This window comes from Chiloscyllium plagiosum, unplaced genomic scaffold, assembly GCF_037043375.1.
Source record: "Chiloscyllium plagiosum isolate Xiang-an unplaced genomic scaffold, Cpla_swu_hap1 HiC_scaffold_3, whole genome shotgun sequence".
Lineage (NCBI taxonomy): Eukaryota > Metazoa > Chordata > Chondrichthyes > Orectolobiformes > Hemiscylliidae > Chiloscyllium > Chiloscyllium plagiosum.
This window is the reverse complement of record NW_028270141.1, coordinates 87,594,870-87,614,832: the sequence shown is the minus strand read 5'-3', so window position 1 is coordinate 87,614,832 and position 19,963 is coordinate 87,594,870. Positions and strand designations below refer to the sequence as shown.

Below are 19,963 nucleotides of genomic sequence, written 5' to 3'. Positions count from 1 at the left end.
ATCTGCATGACCTTGGGGAAGCATAAACATTAGTACATCTGCATTCACTGAGTAATTAAGAATTCTACAGGCTTCCAATACTCTGCAGCTAATGAATGTCCCTAACAGATTGAAGTTTGAGACATGATATATATGTCCAACACTTATCTACTCCTGAAGAACTCCCTACTGTTTCCAATGGTCTTGAAACAGAGCAAGACATTGTTGCAGTTAGGCTAAAAAAACACTTCTACTGAATGCAAAACAACCACACATAAAATTTAACTGGCTGGCAGACAAACAATCCCTAAAGTACAGGAATGCCTCTCAGCCATTGTTGGTTCATAATTCTTACTGTCCTTATTTGCTCATGAAAAGTAATTTGTCCTCCATTCTAGTGGCCACTAAATTCTCAGAATGAGCTGCATTACTGTTCAGGGGCTGAAGCATCGATTTGTTCTGTGCTGTATAACTCAATGTGATAGTGGCCAATTTGTAAGGTTGAGACAATAAGAGTTGCTGGAAAGCCTCAGCAGGTCTGGCAGCATTTGTGGAGAGAAAGCAGAATCAAAGATTTGGGTCCAATGACGCTTCTTCAGAACTGATTGTAACTTGGTACTTATGCTGAAGACTGGAGTGGGGAGAGAGAGGGAGACAATAAACAATAGTGACCATAATTCGGTGATTTTTACTATAGTGACCATAATTCGGTGATTTTTACTCTCGTGATGGAGAGGGATAAGTGTGTACTACAGGGCAAGAGTTATAGCTGGGGTCAGGGAAATTATGATGCGGTGAGGCATGACTTAGGATGTGTGGCTTGGAAAAGTAGACTCCAAGGCAAGAGTGTAAATGATATGTGGAGCTTGTTCAAGGAGCAACTATTGAGTGTCCTTGATAATTATGTACCTGTCAGGCAGGGAGGAAAGGGTCATGCGAGGGAGCCGTGGTTTAATAACGAATTGGAATCCCTTGTTAAATGGAAGAGGGCGGCCTATCTCAAGATGAGACGTGAAGGTTCAATTGGGACGATTGAGAGTTATAGGGTAGCCAGGAAGGACCTGAAGAGAGAGCTAAGAGCAGCAAGGAGGGGACATGAAAGGTCCTTAGTCGGTAGGATTAGGGAAAACCCTAAGGCTTTCTATAGGTATGTTAGGAATAAAAGAATGACTAGGGTAGGAATAGGTCCAGTCAAGGATAGTAGTGGGAAGTTGCGTGTGGAGGCGGAAGAGATTGGGGAGACACTGAATGAATACTTTTCTTCAGTATTTACTCAGGAACAGGGCATTGTCGTCGATGTGAATACTGAGTCACAAATAAGTAGAATGGATGGCTTTGAGGTATGTAGAGAAGAGGTGTTGGAAATCCTGGAAAAGGTGAAAATAGATAAGTCCCCTGGGCCTGATGGCATTTATCCTAGGATTCTCTGGGAAGCAAGGGAGGAGATTGCAGAGCCATTGGCCTTGATTTTTATGTCCTCTTTGTCTACAGGAGTAGTGCCAGAAGACTGGAGGATAGCAAATGTGGTTCCCTTGTTCAAAAAGGGGAGTAGGGATAACCCTAGTAACTATAGGCCGGTGAGTCTCACTTCTGTTGTGGGCAAAGTCTTAGAGAGAATGGTAAGGGATAGGATTTATGCACATCTGGATAGGAATAATGTGATCAAGGATAGTCAGCATGGTTTTGTGAAGGGCAGGTCGTGCCTCACAAACCTTATTGAATTCTTTGAAAAGGTGACGAAGGAGGTTGATGAGGGGAAAGCGGTAGATGTGGTATATATGGATTTTAGTAAGGCGTTTGATAAGGTTCCCCATGGTAGGCTACTGCAGAAAATACGGAGATATGGCATTGAGGGTGAGTTGGAGGTTTGGATTAGGAATTGGCTGGATGGAAGAAGACAGAGGGTAGTAGTTGATGGCAAAGTTTCTTCATGGAGTGCCGTCACTAGCGGTGTTCCGCAAGGATCTGTTTTGGGACCATTGCTGTTTGTCATTTTTATAAATGACCTGGAAGAGGGGTTAGAAGGTTGGGTGAGCAAGTTTGCGGATGATACGAAAGTCGGAGGAGTTGTTGACAGTGAGGAAGGATGTGGCAGGTTACAGCAGGATATAGAGAAGCTGCAGAGCTGGGCAGAAAGGTGGCAAATGGAATTCAATGTAGCTAAATGTGATGTGATTCACTTTGGGAAGAATAACAAAAAGATGGGGTACTGGGCTAATGGTCGGATACTTGGTAGTGTGGATGAGCAGAGGGATCTTGGTGTCCATGTACACAGATCTCTGAAAGTTGCCACCCAGGTAAATAGTGCGGTGAGGAAGGCATATGGCGTACTGGCTTTTATTGGTAGAGGAATTGAGTTCCGGAGTCCTGAGGTCATGATGCAGTTGTATAAAACTCTGGTGCGGCCGCATCTGGAATATTGTGTGCAGTTTTGGTCGCCATACTGGATGTGGAGGCACTGGAACGGGTGCAGAGGAGGTTTACCAGGATGTTGCCTGGTATGGAAGGAAGATCGTATGAGGATAGACTGAGACACTTGGGGCTGTTTTCATTAGAGAAAAGAAGGTTTAGGGGTGACTTGATTGAGGTGTACAAGATGATTAGGGGGTTAGATAGGGTTGACAGTGTGAACCTTTTCCCGCGTATGGAGTCGGGTATTACAAGGGGGCATAGCTTTAAATTAAGGGGGGGTAGATATAGGACTGAAGTTAGGGGTAGGTTCTTCACTCAGCGAGTCGTAAGTTCATGGAATGCCCTGCCAGCAGCAGTGGTGGACTCTCCCTCTTTATGGGCATTTAAGCGGGCATTGGATAGGTATATGGAGGATAGTGGGTTAGTATAGGTTAGGTGGGCTTGGATCGGCGCAACATCGAGGGCCAAAGGGCCTGTACTGCGCTGTATTCTTCTATAAAAATAAGTAGAGATGCAGCCCAGAAAGAGAACACCAGTTGGGCAGAAAAAGGAAAGGATAATGGTGAGCCAGAAATAAAGAAAAACTGCTAATGGGGACCATAATGGGTAAAAATGGGTTGGCTGTGGTCACCTGTAAGGTGTAGGGATGGGTGAAAGATATGGAAGAAGGTGCTCAGAAGAATCTAATAATCTCTGAACTAAAAATATTCAATTAACTCACATTGTGAGGCAAAGAGTTCAAAAGTTACAAATTTATCCAAAAAAGAAAAGAATCCCCTCACCTCAGTTCAAAAATGGTGACCCCTAAGTTTAAAGCAGTGCCCCCTTAGTTCTGGATTCACTCACAAAAGGAAACATCCTTTCCCTGTTCAACTTGTCAAGACAATTCACATCTTATACATTTCAATTAAATCATCCATCATTCTTCTAAAGAAAGCCCAGTCTGCCCAATCTATCCTCTTAAGACAACTCAGTCATTCCAGGTACAATCAAATAAACCTGTGAAATGCCTCCAATGCATTACATCCTTCCTCACACACAGTATTCAAGATGCAGTCTCATCAATGTCCTGTATAACTGAAGCATAACATTCTCATTTCAGATTCAATTCACAATAAAGAAATTCTCATAGTAAAGAATAGCACCTCCTTAGTCTTGTTGATTATGTGCTATTGTTGCACTTTTTTGTGACTCTTCTGCGCTGCTCCTCCTCTGCCCAGGGATCAGATGAATTGAGTCCCAATGGGTCTTAGCTGGCCTTAACAACCATTTATTTTATGTACGAAGACAATTTGTATTACACAATAGACATTATTGTGATTTTACCGTTAACAGATAATCAGACACGCACCTTTATTGCTGGAATACTGCTGACTTGTTCTGATGTGATATGTTGTGTTTTGTAGTCAATTACTTCATCAGCCAATTGAAGAAATTTCTGGTGAACACTAAAACACAAGTTTTATTGTATATTTGTTAACTGGGCATGAGAACATAATCTCAAGTTTTCTCCCCACAAGATATTTCGTCAAGTGAAAACAGTGACTCTAACAGTATTTTGTAACATCCTGTGATTGTGATATACACTAGGTAGAATTTTAATTTAACAAACTACACGTAATGGGGTGGCCAGTTGCAGGCTGTTTCCATGTTTTTTCTGTTGGTGAGCTGTACAACTCAATCGTGGCATTAATAAGCATCTTGCTTCTGAGTTTCTCAACCAGACTGAAGTGGTGTGATGAACCAAATCTATAAAAAGGATTTCCCCTGAAGTAACTGTCTGTGTGGATCTCCCTGTGACTGCATGGGTTTCCTCCCACAGTCCAAACATGTGCAGGTTGGGTAGATTGGAAATGTTAACTTGACCATGGGTGTCCAGGGATGTGCAGGCTAGGTGGATTAACCATGGGAAATTCAGGGTTACAAGGATAGAGTAGGAGGATTGGATCTGGGTGAGATTCAATCTATAGGGTTGGTGTGGCGTTGATGGGTCAAATGGCCTGCTTACACACTGTAGGGATTCTATGGTTCTATAATGCCACTTAGAGATGTTGAGAGAGCTGATCATCTGACTGAGGACCCAGTGTTGGCATTTCTGTGTCCAACCCCTGTCCTATAAAGGGCATGTGACTAAGCAGAAGGCAGCTATGCTACTGCTCTTTAGTTCATCATCAGAGCTGCAAGGTAGAACTGTATAAGCTCCTGTCGGTCAAGGCTGACTACAGAGAAAGGCAGAACAAAGTGATTGAAATCCACAACCAGACAGCTAACTTTCAAGACATTGCAAATCATCTGTCAAGACATGGTCAGAAGAAGTCATGTAGCACAAGTCTCTTACCTAAGTAGCTATTCTGTTTCGCTATTTGAAGGTTTTACAAGCTATCAGCTAATATTGAAAAAGCACTACCTGCTGTACCCTTGCCTGAATTATTCAGACCAAGTCCACAAGTTCTGACAGTTAAGGCTAGAATGCTGGATTAAATCCTCTGGCAATTGTCTCTTCAAATAATTTTAATTACTCATATTACAGCTCCACAGGTTTTTTTCCATTCACCTGTTAAATCACTCAGGTTTGGGTAGGACTGGATGCTAATGTTTAAGACTTCATTGACCTCTCCACTTTTGTACCCAAACCTGTTTGCCCTTCGCAGTTAAAGTTTTTCTTAATGTATGAAAGTACATTATTTACTTTAGCCCTGTTAGAATACAATTTCTAAACATCAGCAATGCTCTGGTAAATTGCTCAATATATCCATTCTTCACTAAGTAACCAAAATAGCGTGTGTGTTATTCAATCATAGAGGTATGATAGCTCATTACAAGCCTATGTTCAATTGACATCCACACATATAGGCATTCTACAGAAAATCAGGAGATTACATGCAATAGCTTACTTTCCCTTTCATAATCCAAGGGTCTAAGGTTAATTACAGAATTTTAAGTCCTACACTGACTGAGTTTAGCTAAACTAGCATAGATTTGGAATCAATTCTGGTGTACTGCAAGGTTACAATAAACAGCTTGTTTTCCTAATTCGAGAATAGTTAGCCAGAATTTGGTATGAAATTTAAATACCAACATTTCATTTTGATAAAGTTGGTAAATTTCAAGAAAATTCCACATGAAAGACCACAGAAATTCAAAAAGCAAATTCCAGATCAAATTTTAAAGTGAATAAGGTATTATGTGACAAAGTGAAAATAAAAATTAGTTATTGCAGTGTTGTTGGGCTGATGGAGGAAAACTGAGTATAATGTTCAAAATTTCTGATGTATACAGAATTATAAGATGTTGCACTACAGGAATTATTTGGTGCATCAAGTGTGTTTGACTATGGTGTTCAAATAATTGTAGTCATCTGCTCATTCCATGTATCCTTTAATATTATAATGAAAGGATATCGACCTGCAACATAGCCTGTTTCTCCCTCCACAGATGTTTTCTAAAGCATTTTCTGTTTAATTTGGATTTCCTACAGCTTTAGCATTTTGTATCCTTTAATTTTTCTTTTTTCAAGAAATTAATTTTCTGAAATAAAATGTGTTGAGCTTGAAACAGCAAGTTTATAACTGAGAACTCCATTTTATGATGCTTTCACAGAGTATGGGAAATTTGGAGCCCATCCATTATTATTCACAATAAGATTGTGGTGAAAGAAATACTCTTCAATATACTCTTTCATTTTTTTTATGATTGCCTGTCTGTCTTATTTTGATGCCCTCCAATCACTCTCACATTTTCAAGTGGAAACAATAGCCATGGTACCTTCAATGAGCAGAGAGGGATATTTGAGGCTGCAGAATTGGCAAAACCAGCTTGAGTTGGGAAGACATACTTACAGTGAAAAGTTGCAGCTAGGGACATGTAGGGACCTTCTGAATAATGGAGTGGGGAGAGAAATCTAATGAGGAAGGCTGAGGAGAGGTTAGAAATTGAGGCCTGTTTTTGAAACTGGGGGCACACCAAATGCTTGTATAAGAGGCCTGGGAAGAACACGACTGACTAGCAGTCACAGAGTGTGCTGGAAAATTGAAAGATGTAATACTTGGCTGTAACCTAGATACCTCAGTTGTTTTCACAGCAGTTTGAATTTAACCAATCCGTTTAAATTATGCCCCAAGATACTAAAACCCAATCGAATTTGAATTTTACTGTTTTGACATCAAATCAATGAGACAATCTGATGTTTGGGGTATAAAAAAAGCAGGCATTTTGGACAGTTGGCCAGAAAGAGCTCCAACTGAAAGACTGCTATTCACCACACTCTCTGTCAAAGGTACCTTTCTCATATAAACATCTTTGCAGCAGAAGACCAAGGACGACCCAGTGAGATCTACAAACAGAGGAAGATCGACACTGGAGACGATGGCCGCTGTCTGGTTTTGAAAATTAAGTTGTTGTAAATTTAATAGAAGCTTCATTAGATCAGTATGTTATTATAGAGTGGGGGGTAGATAACAAATCCTTCGGAAAAAGGAGGCTTACAGTTGTAAATAGTTATTGTTTAATGTTCACTTTTAGCGTTAAGCAATAAAATTGATATTGTTTGTTAAACAGTGGAATTTGGGTTGTTCTCTGTCACTCATACTTTAAAAGATTACAAGGCAAGGTGATTTTTCTGTGTGTTTGGTTTAATTAGCAGAAGGGTTTACAGCTATGTCGTAACAAAGGGTTACTGAAGGAGGCTCTTAGCTTGGGAAACTAGCCCACCATTTGATTGACAAGTTTTCAAATTCCTGAGAAACTTGTACAGCAGCAATAAATTTCAAACTGTGTTCTCATTTCCATGTGGGTACTGACATACGCATGTTAATTTAGTATTCTACTTCCAGTAGGATGCTTGAATGCCCATACATCCGCTGCAATTGAAATATGTTTCAGATACTAGAATTATGCACTTTCTGGATAATACAGAGCAGGGAAATTTGCTTTCTATAGCCACTACACTAGAGAGGACACCAAAAAACCATGCACCATGGGTTTTAGTTGTACTTCACGCATTTTACATTTTAACTTGTCCCTTCTTCTACACTAGCAAATCTTTCCAGTCCTTGTGAAATGATTAGCATTGGTGCCAATGATTTAATTTGAAAGAATGGTGTGAGGTTAGCTCACATAGATTCACGCCTTCACAAGTGCAGCCTCATTCACTTAATACATTAGTGATTCTATGCTGTGTAATTTTTTTATGGCTTTTAAGGGAGTAAATACATGAAATCAAAGTTGGAGAAAATGTGAAGTTACATTTTGGGTCATACAAAATTAAGCTAGAATCATTTTTAGTGACAGATGCTAGAGTGAATATTGGGTGTATAAAGAGGACACTGAAATCTGTTTGATCATATTGTTTAAAATCCTGAAAGGGTCACGAGATCATATTGTACAGTGAATGACAATTTAATCACATGACTATTATTGATGAAGAAATGTAGAATTTCAAAGAATACACAAAATAGAAGCAGGCTATTCAGTCCAACCATGCTATTAGTTATGAGAAGGTGAGAACTGCAGATGCTTGAAAGTATCCAGAGACTTGGCTCCACTGCCTTCTGGGTCAGAGCATTCCATATATCCACCACTCTCTGGGTGAAGAAGTTTCTCCTCAGCTCTGTTCTAAATGACCTATTTTTAAAAATGTGTTCTCTGGTTCTGGTCTCAACCATCAGCGGAAACATGCTTCCTGCCTCCAGAGTGTCCAATCCTTTAATAATCTTATACATCTCAATCAGATCCCCTCTCATCCTTCTAAACTCGTGTGTACAAGCCCAGTCACTCCAACCTTTCAACATATGATAGTCCCGCCATTCCAGGAATTGACCACGTGAACCTACGCTGCACTCCTTCAATAGCCAGAATGTCCTTCCTCAAATTTGGAGGTCAAAACTGCACACAATACTCCAGGTGCGGTCTCACCAGGGCCCTGTACAGCTGCAGAAGGACCTCTTTGCTCCTATATTGAATTATTCTTGTTATGAGGCCAGCATGCCATTAGCTTTCTTCACTGCCTGCTGTACTTGCATGCTTGCTTTCATTGACTGATGTACAAGAACACCTAGATCTCGTTGTACTTCCCCTTTACCTAACTTGACTCCATTTAGATAGTTAGAGAAAGTGAGGACTGCGGATGGTGGAGATCGGAGCTTAAACATGTGTTGCTGGAAAAGCGCAGCAGGTCAGGCAGCATCAAAGGAGCAGGAGAATTGACATTCCTGAAGAAGGGCTTATGCCCGAAATGTCGATTTTCCTGCTCCTTTGATGCTGCCTGACCTGCTGCGCTTTTCCAGCAACACATTTTTAAGCTCCATTTAGATAGTTATCTACCTTACTGTTCTTGCTGCCAAAGTAGATAACCACACATTGATCCACATTAAACTGTATCTGCCATGCATCCGTCCACTCACCTAGCCTGTCTAAGTCACCCTGTATTCTCATAACATCCTCCTCACATTTCACCCTTTCATCCAGCTTTGTGTCATCAGCAAATTTGCTAATATTATTTTTAATACCTTCATCTATATTATTAATGTATATTGTAAATAGCTGCAGTCCCAGCACCGAACCTTGTGGTACCCCACTGGTCACCGCCTGCTATTTCGAAAGGGACCCATTTTATCTCTACTCTTTGCTTCCGGTCAGCCAGTCAGTTTTCAAACCAAGTAAGTATTTTGCTCCCAATACCACGTGCCCTAATTTTGCTCACTAATCTTCTATGTGGGATTTTATCAAAGGCTTTCTGAAAGTCCAGGTACACTAATCCACTGGCTTTGCCTTGTCCATCTTCATAGTTACATCCTCACCAAATTCCAGAAGATTAGTCAAGCACAATTTCTCCTTCATAAATCCATGCTGACTCTGACCTATCCTGTTACTACTATCCAAATGAGTTCTAATTTCATCTTTTATAATTGACTCCAGCATCTTTCCAACCACTGACATCAGGCTAAGCAGTCTATAATTCCGTTTTCTCTCTCCCTCCTTTCTTGAAAAGTGGGATAACATTAGCCATCTTCCAATCCGCAGGAACTGATCCTGAATCTATAAAAGCATTCTAAAATGATTAGCAATGCGTCCACGATTTTTACAGCCACCTCCTTAAGTACCTTGGGATGCAGACCATCAGGTCCTGGGGACATATCAGCCTTCAGACCTAAAAGTCTATCCAACACTATTTTGCCTAATATAAATTCCCTTCAGTTCATCCATTACCCTAGGTCCTTCAACCACTATAACATCTAGGAGATTGCTTATGTCTTCCCCAGTGAAGACAGATCCAAAGTACTTATTCAACTCTTCTGCCATTTCCTTATTCCCCATAATAAATTCACCTATTTCTGTCTTCAAGGGCCCAATTTTACTCTTAACCATTTTTTTCTTTTCACATACCTAAAAAAACTTTTACTATCCACTTTTATATTTTCGCCAGTTTGCCTTCGTCCCTCATTTTTACTCCGCGTATTACCTTTTTAGTTATCCTCTGATGCTCTTTAAAAGTTTCCCAGTCCTCCAGCTTCCCACTCTTTGCTATGTTATACTTCTCTTTTATCTTTATACAGTCCTTAACTTCCCTCGTCAGCCATGGCGGCCCTGCCTCCCCTTCGGATCTTTCTTCCACTTTGCAATGAACTGATCCTGCACCTTCTGCATTATATCCAGAAATACCTGCCATTATTGTTCCATTGCCACCCCTGCCAGGGTATTGAACCATTGAACTTTGGACAGTTCCTCCCTCATAGCTCCATAGTTCCCTTTGTTCAACTGCAATAGACACTTCTGATTCTCCCTTCTCCTTCTCAAACTGCAGATGAAAACTTATCATATTATGGTCATTATCTCCTAATGGTTCCTTTACTTCGAAGTCCCTGATCAAATCCGGTTCATTGCACAACACAAGATCCAAAATTGCCTTCTCCCTGGTAGGCCCCAGAACAAGCTGTTCGAAGAATCCATCTTGGAGACACTTCACAAACTCCCTTTCTGGGGTCCAGTACCATCCTGATTCTCCCAGTCTATCTGCATGTTGAAATTTCCCATAACAACTGTAGGTAAAAACATTGACTGCAGATGCTGGAAACCAGAGTCTAGATTAGAGTGGTGCTGGAAAAGCAAAGCAGTTCAGGCAGCATCCGAGGAGCAGTAAAATCGACATTTCGGGCAAAAGTCCTTCATCAGGAATAATGATGAAGGGCTTTTGCCCGAAACGTCGATTTTACTGCTCCTCGGATGCTGCCTGAACTGCTGTGCTTTTCCATAACAACTGTAGTAATACCTTTGCGACAGGCCAATTTCAACTCCTTATTCAACTTACTCCCTATATCCAGACTAATGTTTGGGAGCCAGTAGAAAACTCCCGTTAGGTTCTTTCTACCCTTAGAATTTCTCAGCTCTATCCATATTGATTCTACATCTCTGGATTCTATATCCCCCCTCGCAAGGGACTGAATATCATCCCTCACCAACAGGGCCACCCCACCCCTTCTGCCTGTCAGTCTGTCCTTTCAATAGTATGTACATCCTTGAATATTCATTTCCCAGACCCTGTCCACTTGAAGCCATGTCTCAGTTATCCCCACAACATCATACCTGCCAATTTCCAACTGAGCCTCAAGCTCATCCACCTCATTTCTTATGCTTTGTGCATTCATATATAATATTTTTAATTTGTTACTCCCCTCACCCTTCCTATTAATCCCTATTTCACTTGACCATGATCCCTTCTTGAGTTTTCTGCTCCATTGATTCTGTTGTCTTTCTTAACTTCTTATTCTCACTTTCCTTTTAACTTTCTTCTTAAATTTCCAGTTTGTCCCCACCCCCATCCCCCCCCACCCCCATCTACTTAATTAAACACACCTGTGTTGCAGTGGCAAATCTGCCTACCAGATGTCTGACTCCTCAGCTCTGCCTCCACGCCAATTTTTGATTGGCAGACCTGTTTGCCTCTCAGACTGGCAGTGTCATCTGTCTCAACAGTTTCCAAGAGAGTTGACCTGTTCATGAGAGGTACTTCCCACCAGGTCTCTTGTACTTGAACCATCTCTTCCTTCCTCATTGTCATCTCCCTTCTCTCTTCTGGTATGCTCGGTGTAATAAACTCGCTGAAGCTCCTATCCAGAAAATTCTCGTTCTCTCCGATGAGCCTGAGATCATCGAGTTCTTTCTTCAGTGCTGCAACATGCTCCTTCAGAAGCTGAATGTGTACACACACTTTCCATAGCTATAGGTGCCAGAAACACCATCTGTGTCCCTGACCTCCCACACTGAATCAGCTTAGCAGTCATGCCTTCATTGTCTTCAACTGTGGTGTAATCTCCTCACTTAATCACTAACCTTCCCAACAGCCTCTGTGCTCCGACCTCACATCTGCCCAGCTCCTGCCACTCTCTGCTGCAAAAAAGACCACTGGTTTCGAGTAAGTATTTAAATAGGACTCACTAACCTTCCCAATAGCCTCTGTGCTCTAACCTCACTTCTGCCCAGCTCCCCTGCTCTTTGTTGCAAAAAAGGCCGCTGGCTTCGAAGTAAGTACTTAAATAACAATCACTATACTTCCCAACAGCCTCCGTGCTCTGACCTCACTTCCGCCCAGCTCCCGCCGCTCTGCTGCAAAAAAAAATGTAAATTTCAACAGTTTCTTCATTTCCCCTCTTCCTACCTTATCCCAAAGCCAACCTTCCAACTCGGCACTGCCTTCTTGAACTGTTCTACCTGTCCATCTTTCTTCCCACCTAACTGCTCCACCCCCCCCCTTTCCGATTTATCATCATCACTCTCCACCTCTATCTACCTTCTGCATTCTCAGCTACCTTCCCTCCAGCCCCAGCCCCTCCCATTTATCTTTTAACCCCCCCTTAGGCCACCCCCTCATTTCCAATGAACAGGTTATGCTTGAAACGTCGATTCTCCTGCTCCTCAGATGCTGCCCGACATGCTGTGCTTTTCCAGCACCACACTTTTCGACTTGATGCTGTTAGATATGCTCCATTTGAGCCAGTAAAGCAAATAATGGTCTTTACAGAATCCAAGGCAAATTTGCATATTAAATAGGTTTGCATGATAAGTAAACATGAAAACAGAACTGTGAAATTATGATACAGATCATTCTATTATAACGCATGTTTCATTAACACAAATTCGCTGTAACACAATTGACAAATTGGGGACATTGTTTCTAAACAATGAAGTTTTAAAGCATATATTGGTTCTACACGATTCCAGCTCCATTAATTTAAATGGTGCTGTTATTATGTGATTTCTTATAACATGGGATTGCATGCGTTAGGAACTACTGCATTATAACAGAACTGACTGTAATGAAACCTGTGTAAATGCAGTGTCATGTCCACAAGACAGGAAACAAATCATAAATTTAAAAAATAATACTCTGTTGCTTAGTTTTAGAATGGACTGACTAAAATGGGCATTACAAAATGACTCTAGCTAATGAATGAAGCTAAGCCATCACACCTTGCAAAGCCACAAGATAAAGAGAATCAGATCTTTACTTAATCAATACTTGTTATGCCTGAACAGGAACTAACAGCTCCATCTAACTCCTAAAATGCATAATATGTTTTAACCAAATGCATAAAATCTTGTCTTGTTATCAACTTTAAAGAAATTCTGTAGCACCCTGTTTTGAGCCATCTGGACATTACTGAACTTTACTCCTGAGTGAAGGAACTATAACCAGCCTCTAATTTATGTGACTCATGCAGTTGGCGTCACTAATTTATATGTGAGTTAAAGAACTACATGGATAGCATGTTTAGAGATGTGGTCACACTACAGTATGAGGGTTTGCAAGCAGGTTGGGAATGGATGATTACTAGGCAGTCTAAGAGATTCAGATACTTAACAGTCCCTGAGATGATTTTGCTCATAGTTGGCTCTCCATTCTGGGTACTGACAATAGTTCCTCAGAAGTGCAGCAAGACCCAGGCCTATGGCAGTACAGGTTGTTCAGCTGTACAGGAGACAATAAAATAGAGTGGCAAAGTAGTAGTGAAAGGAGATTTTTTAGTTGGACCATTCTGTAGTCATAGATTTGTCTCAGACTGCCAGACCAAGAATGTTACAGACAGGCTGCAGGATATTCTTCTGAAGGATCGTGGTCACCCCAACATTGTGATCCACGTTGGCACCAGTGGCAGATAGGAAAAACTGCATGGTCCTCTGGTCAGGATTTAGGGAGCTAGGTAGAAAAGTAGCAAGAGTGACAATCTGTGGATTACTACAAATGTCACATGCAAATGAGTAAAGAGATGAAGGATAAAACAAAAAATGCAGTACAGGAAAGATGGTGTAGCTCAAGCGACAATGGGAAAACATTAAGAGGACAGTAATCATTATATAAGGTTTAGGGTGACATTGGAAAAGAAAATGAACAATTCAGAGTAACAATAATTAACTGGGCTAGAGGTAACATCAATGGAACAAGAACAAAGCTGGACAAGATAAAATGGAACCAAAGTTGGTGAAAAAAACTGTAGCTGAACAATAAGATCTCTTCAAAGACAAAATTGTTTTGATACAGTCAAGGTATATTTCCTCAAAATGAAAAAGGAGGGCAAACAAATCCAGAGCTGCATGGATGGATGAGGAAATGGAAATTAAGACAATGAAGAAAAAAAATTGTTTATAACAGGTATCAGGTAGAAAATACAATTGAGAACAAAACTGTTTTTTTTTAACACTAATGGCATGTGGGTAGCGTTGGGTGGGCCAACATTTATTGCCTGTCTTCAGCTGCCACTGAGAAGATCATAGTGAAGACAAAATATTGAAAAGGAAGTTTAAGAAGCAAAGAGACTGGAATCAAATGTAAAACGAAATACCAACATCTTCCATAGGCAAAGAAATTGTAAAAGGTTGGTAAGATGAGGAGTAGAACTATTTCAGGACCCAATAGGGAGATTCATATATGGAAGCAGGGGTAATAGCAGAAGTATTAAATGAATACTTTGTATCTGTCTTTATCAAGGAGGAGGATGTTACCTAGGTCATGGTGACAAGGAAGAAAATTCAAAAACTATAATATTTCAAAAGTAGTAAGTTTGCAGATGACACCAAAATTGGACGTGTAGTGGACAGAGAAGAGGGTTACGTCAGATTACAACAGGATCTTGACCAGATGGGCCAATGGGCTGAGAAGTGGCTGATGGAGTTTAATTCAGATAAATGCGAGGTGCTGCATTTCGGGAAAGCAAATCTTAGCAGGACTTATACACTTAATGGTAAGGTCCTAGGGAGTGTTGCTGAACAAAGAGGCCTTGGAATGCAGGTTCATAGTTCCTTGAAAGTGGAGTCGCAGGTAGATAGGGTAGTGAAGAAGGTGTTTGGTACACTTTTCTTTATTGGTCAGTGTATTGAGTACAGGAGTTGGGAGGTCATGTTGCGGCTGTACAGGATATTGGTTAGGCCACTGTTGGAATATTGCGTGCAATTCTGATTTCCTTCCTATTAGAAAGATATTGTGAAACTTGAAAGGGTTCAGAAAAGATTTACAAGGATGTTGTCAGGATTGGAGGATTTGAGCTACAGGGAGAGGCTCAACACGCTAGGGCTGTTTTCCCTGGAGTGTCGGAGGCTGAAGGGTGACCTTATAGAGGTTTACAAAATTATGAGGGGCATGGATAGGGTAAATAGGCAAAGTCTTTTCCCTGGGGTTGGGGAGTCCAGAACTGGAGGGCATAGATTTAGGGTGAGAGGGGAAGATATAAAGGAGACCTAAGTGGCAATTTCTTTCACACAGAGGGTGTAAGGCATGAGCTGCCAGAGGAAGTGGTGGAGGCTGGTACAATTCCAATATTTAAGAGGCATTTGGACGGGTATATGAATAGGAAGAGTTTGGAGGGAGATGGGCCGGGTGTTGGCAGGTGGGACTAGATTGGGTTGGGACATCTGGTCAGCATGGATGGGTTGGACTGAAGGGTCTGTTTCCATGCTGTACATCTCTATGACTCTATGACTAATGTTCAAACTGCATCTGTCTTGTGTTTGAGGAATTAAATATGCACCACATTGATTAGTTACACACTAAAGTTAGTTTATGGGGGCAATTCTTTCAAATACTTATGCAAAAGAATTTTCCCATTTTTAACTGCTGATATAAAGTGCTTGCAATCCAGCAAATTGGTACAGGTCGAAGATCCTTTATCTGAACATCCAAAAACCAAAAAGCGCTGAAATCCGAAGGCTTTTTCTGAATTTTTTTTCTCATTAACAAGGTTGTTTGACGAGCAAACAGGTAACCCAAGTTGACACCTACTTGATGCAAATCACTGTTTTAAAAAAATTCTCAAGGTCAAGGACCAGGCTCGCAGGAAAGTAGTCTGACACAGAACAAACAGCCAAGAGGCGAGTCTGCTAGAATATAAGTGTTTTATTCCCCGCAGCGTCGCCACAACCAGGTCTCGTACTTACAACGGGTCTGGTTTGTACTCACTCTACGTGTTACCGGAACTGGGAGCCGTCAGTTCTCGTAGAGCGGTTGCCAACAACCCACGCTCGGCGGTTAAACGCAACCCCGGAGCAGACTCTACCGAACTGGAGACTTTTCCAGCTGATATACTCTTTTCGAGATCTAAACATTCATGTGAACAGCAGAGCAAGGCTGAAAAACACATTCCATTCTGGTCACATGCAGATAAGAAGATTCACACGGGAAGGTGTGTAATAAGATTCACACGGGACTAAGCGACACCTTCCATTTTCGGTTAGATTCACACATGTATTGGGACACAATTTTAACCCTTTCACCACATTCCACTGCTTGGCCCAATACATGTGTTACATTATGATTCACACATGTATTGGGACATAATTTTACACCACATTCCACTGCTTGGCCCAATACATGTGTTACATTATGCCCATATGTATTCTTTCTAACAAGCGCCTACGTACACGCCAAATATACAAGCAAGTCAGGACATTACAGCATGTTAAAATCACCAGGACCGCTACCAGGATCGACAAGGGTGGGAACAGGAATGTCCCCGCAGTGGAGGACATACCACTCAATATGTCCCACCAATGATGAGCTGACTCCACGTCCACTACACGGGCAGCATGTACTACCTCCTGTCCATGTATAAAGGTAGACACCGTAACCTTGGTGACATTGGTTTGATGCTTTCGTAATATCTGCTTAAGCTCCTCGGATCGGTCCAATGCTCGCTTAAACCGATCCAGGGAAATGTTCCAAGGATTCATCAGCACTTTCCACTGCACCTTGGTAAAGTGGCGAGCACTGCTATAAGTGGTCAACAGATAGGTCTGATTCTGCCAGTGCCACTGATAGACATTTGAGAGGCATCCCGAGAACGGTGCTGAGGGAAGCATAGGATGTGGATTATTGGTAGCCACACAGAGCGTGTGTGGCCCAATCTGCCACATCATGTCCCTTGGAGTTTCAACAGTCCATTCGCACAGGGCCGTTCCCTTAGTCAAGCAAGGGTCCCGATACCTGTCCATCAGTAGGCAAGTTTTCCCCTGATCAGTCTGTTCACAAGCGGACAGATCATAGGTAATATTGGTATCTGGGCTAAACCACTGTCCCCTTGTCTTCAGAAAATAATATCCAGAAGATGTAATCACTGGTAATACATAATATCGACAGACCGTAACAGTGTGGGTTACATTCATGGTAACAAAGTATCCGTTACACATAGTTGCGTTACACCATGTTCGTTCTGGATGGGTTATCATCCACAATTTCTCAGATACATTCCATATTCCCCTCCACGCTTGTACATTGGGGGATGTTACCACACGCAAAAAGCGTTCTTTCTGTATTTGAGCATGCAACATTTGAATATGACAGGCAGTCCAATTTAACTGAGCCGTAATGTTCTCAAACAGTTCCTGAGTGGCACCCCAGACATCCAGTTCCCATTGCAGAGATCGTATCATTATTTCAGCTGTCTCTCCTTGAGTCATCATTACGGATGGCATCCACCTTCCAATAGTATGTAGTCCTTGTGAGGTGGCCTGTCCCGTGTTAGATAATTTAGTACGGGTTACCTCAGAGTCAATGGCATTCGAGATACCCATAACAGTTCCTGCGCCTCCCAGCAGGGTGTCGTACCACGCTCGTCGCCGCCTCTTGGTATGACACTCGGGTATGAGGGGCAACTGTACCCGCCAATGAACATCAGTGTGCAGTACCGCCCGGGCCATCTGTTGACAAGTTGACATAATAGGGGCCAACTGTGTTCGATGCGACCGCACGCCCCCCGTGGCACCCCTCTTCGGTGCTGGCCCGCCCCGCGTGGGGTTTAATAACGCCTCAGACGGGGCGTTCGTCGAGGGCAGTACCATTATTAACCACATGAATCGATGACGATTCCGAATATCGGTGGCATTGCGCAGCCACAGATCTTCCCCCCGAGCTGTGACGCTCCAATGAGTCCCCGTTGTCCCGCATGTCTGGGTGCGTCGGTCCCACAAACACGTCTTGACTTGGGCATTCACCACCAGGGTGCAATTAGGCGGTATGAACGATATGTCATATTTTTCCCCATCCCGGCGCATGTAGCACTGTGCACACGTGTACAATTGACAGTCGCTGGTGAGAGTCAGAACAACGCACTGCTGACCGGGTTCACATGTAAAATTGTCCTGCGTCCGTCGCTGGCTACTGGCCTCCCACCGCACCTCATGGCGGGCGACCGGTACCAGCGTCCAGGCCGTGATACCGATGCCCTGGAGTGGCCATCCGATCGCGAACATCGCCAATAGGAGTCGCAATCCCCATGACCACCCCATGTTCAAGGCGGAGGGCCAGCCTGCGGGTGCATAGCAATTACAACATTATTTAGGTCTCACGTAAGTAGCACTGGTTCGCCGGGACGTTTGCCCAGGTCGGGTCCCCGGGGTACATAATGGTGACCAGACTGTCCTTCCCCTGTGCTATGATTTCGGCCGGCCTGGGGGGGGCCGGTCGTCTGGCGCACCCATACCTTGGCCCCCTTAGTGTCAGTAGACCCAAATCCCCCCGTCCCACGCTCAGTAACCGTAACGGGAGCTCCCGTCTCTTCCACCGTTGTAAGGTTACATGGCTTAATGACCAATTGCGCTATTCTGTCCCCCTTCTGTATCACGTAAGGTTCAGCAGTGATGTTGACCAGGACCACCCCCAACTCCCCTTGGGAGTCCGCGTCAATTACGCCTGCCATCACATCAATCCCCTTTAGTGACAGTCCCGACCGCGGGAGGATATGCCCATAGGTTCCAGGGGGACAAATCAATCCTAATCCGGTCTTAATCACCGTAGGGTTCTGTTGGATCAAAGTCTGGGCAGTTAGTGCTCGTAGGTCCAGTCCAGCCGAAGCCGGCGTGGCCCTTACGGGAATATCAGCTTCCTCAGCGAATCTCCACATTTTAATAGGCTGAGTCTTTGGGGTATCACATACTCGTATCATCCTATTCAAGGGTGTTACCCCATTTCCTAATGGGCGGTTATTAATTTGTTTCACCACCCGAATTAGTTGCTTCTTCCAACCTGTTAAGTCATTGCAACCTCCTGCTTTTCGTAGTGAGGACTTCAGAAGCCCATTCATTCGTTCTATAAGTCCCGCAGCTTGTGGGTGATAGGGTACATGATAAACCCATTCCACGTGGTTATCGTGACACCACTGCTTTACCACCCTTCCTGTGAAATGGGAGCCATTGTCACTCTGGACCTGTATGGGCAATCCATAAAATTGTTCAATCAAATCTAAACATCGCAAGGTAGCCTGTTGATTGTTGTGACGACAGGGATGGGCTACCAAAACCCCAGACATAGTGTCCACAGCTGTACATATGTGGTTACATCCTTGTGAGGAGGGTAAGGGACCCACAAAGTCCATTTGCCAGCTCTGTCCCGGACCATCCCCCCGATGGATATGTCCCATCATGTGTTGGGGCACTCCCTGCCGCTGATGTTGACACTGCTCACACTGGTTTACTGCAGTCTTAACATCATCTACCATAAGATCTATTCCTCGGTCTCGAGCCCATTGCAAGGTTCCTTGCACTCCCCAGTGCCCAGCCTTAAGGTGTGCCCATCTAGCTAGGTCCACTGAGGTGCCCCTTTGCACAATCATGGTTCGGACGATACCATCCACATATCGGTTATGTAGAGCTTCCACATCATTTCGAGATGTATGGGCATCTACGTGGGTGATGTATATGACCAGGTATTGAGCTTTCTCCCATATATCTTCCCATAACTGTTTACCCCATACTTCCCTATTCTGGATCATCCACTGATTGGCCTGCCAAGTTGGCATCCATTGTATCATGCCGTTAACCACTGACCACGAGTCAGAGAACAAACAAACTCCCATGACCCCTGCTTGCATGACTACCATATGCACTGCTTTTAATTCTGCCCACTGACTACTTTTTCCCTCCCCTAATTCTTCTAGGGTAGTGCCTTGTTTTGGGTTAAAGGCGGCAGCTTTCCATCTACGCTGTCCCGCTTTCCATTGGGCTGACCCATCTACGAACCAAGCCGTGGCTTGTTCATCCGGGGTCAGTTCATCATACCGTTTTCCCATCTTAACGGGTGATTCCTTGTATTCAA

At 43.0% G+C, this 19,963-nt stretch overlaps 1 protein-coding gene across 2 annotated transcripts in view; it reads right to left on the bottom strand.

Moving 5' to 3' along the window:
• The window catches only part of LOC122546436 (calcium and integrin-binding family member 4), a 62,977-nt gene that overhangs the window by 27,551 nt on the left and 15,463 nt on the right, over positions 1–19,963 (bottom strand). Inside the window, exon 3 of one of the 2 annotated variants that reach the window (XM_087981457.1) lies at positions 3,743–3,839. The exons of the other annotated variant lie outside the window; for it this stretch is intronic. Coding sequence (XP_087837583.1) covers positions 3,743–3,839 — 97 coding nt within the window. The remainder of the gene's footprint in view (positions 1–3,742; positions 3,840–19,963) is intronic. 2 annotated transcript variants of the gene reach the window in all.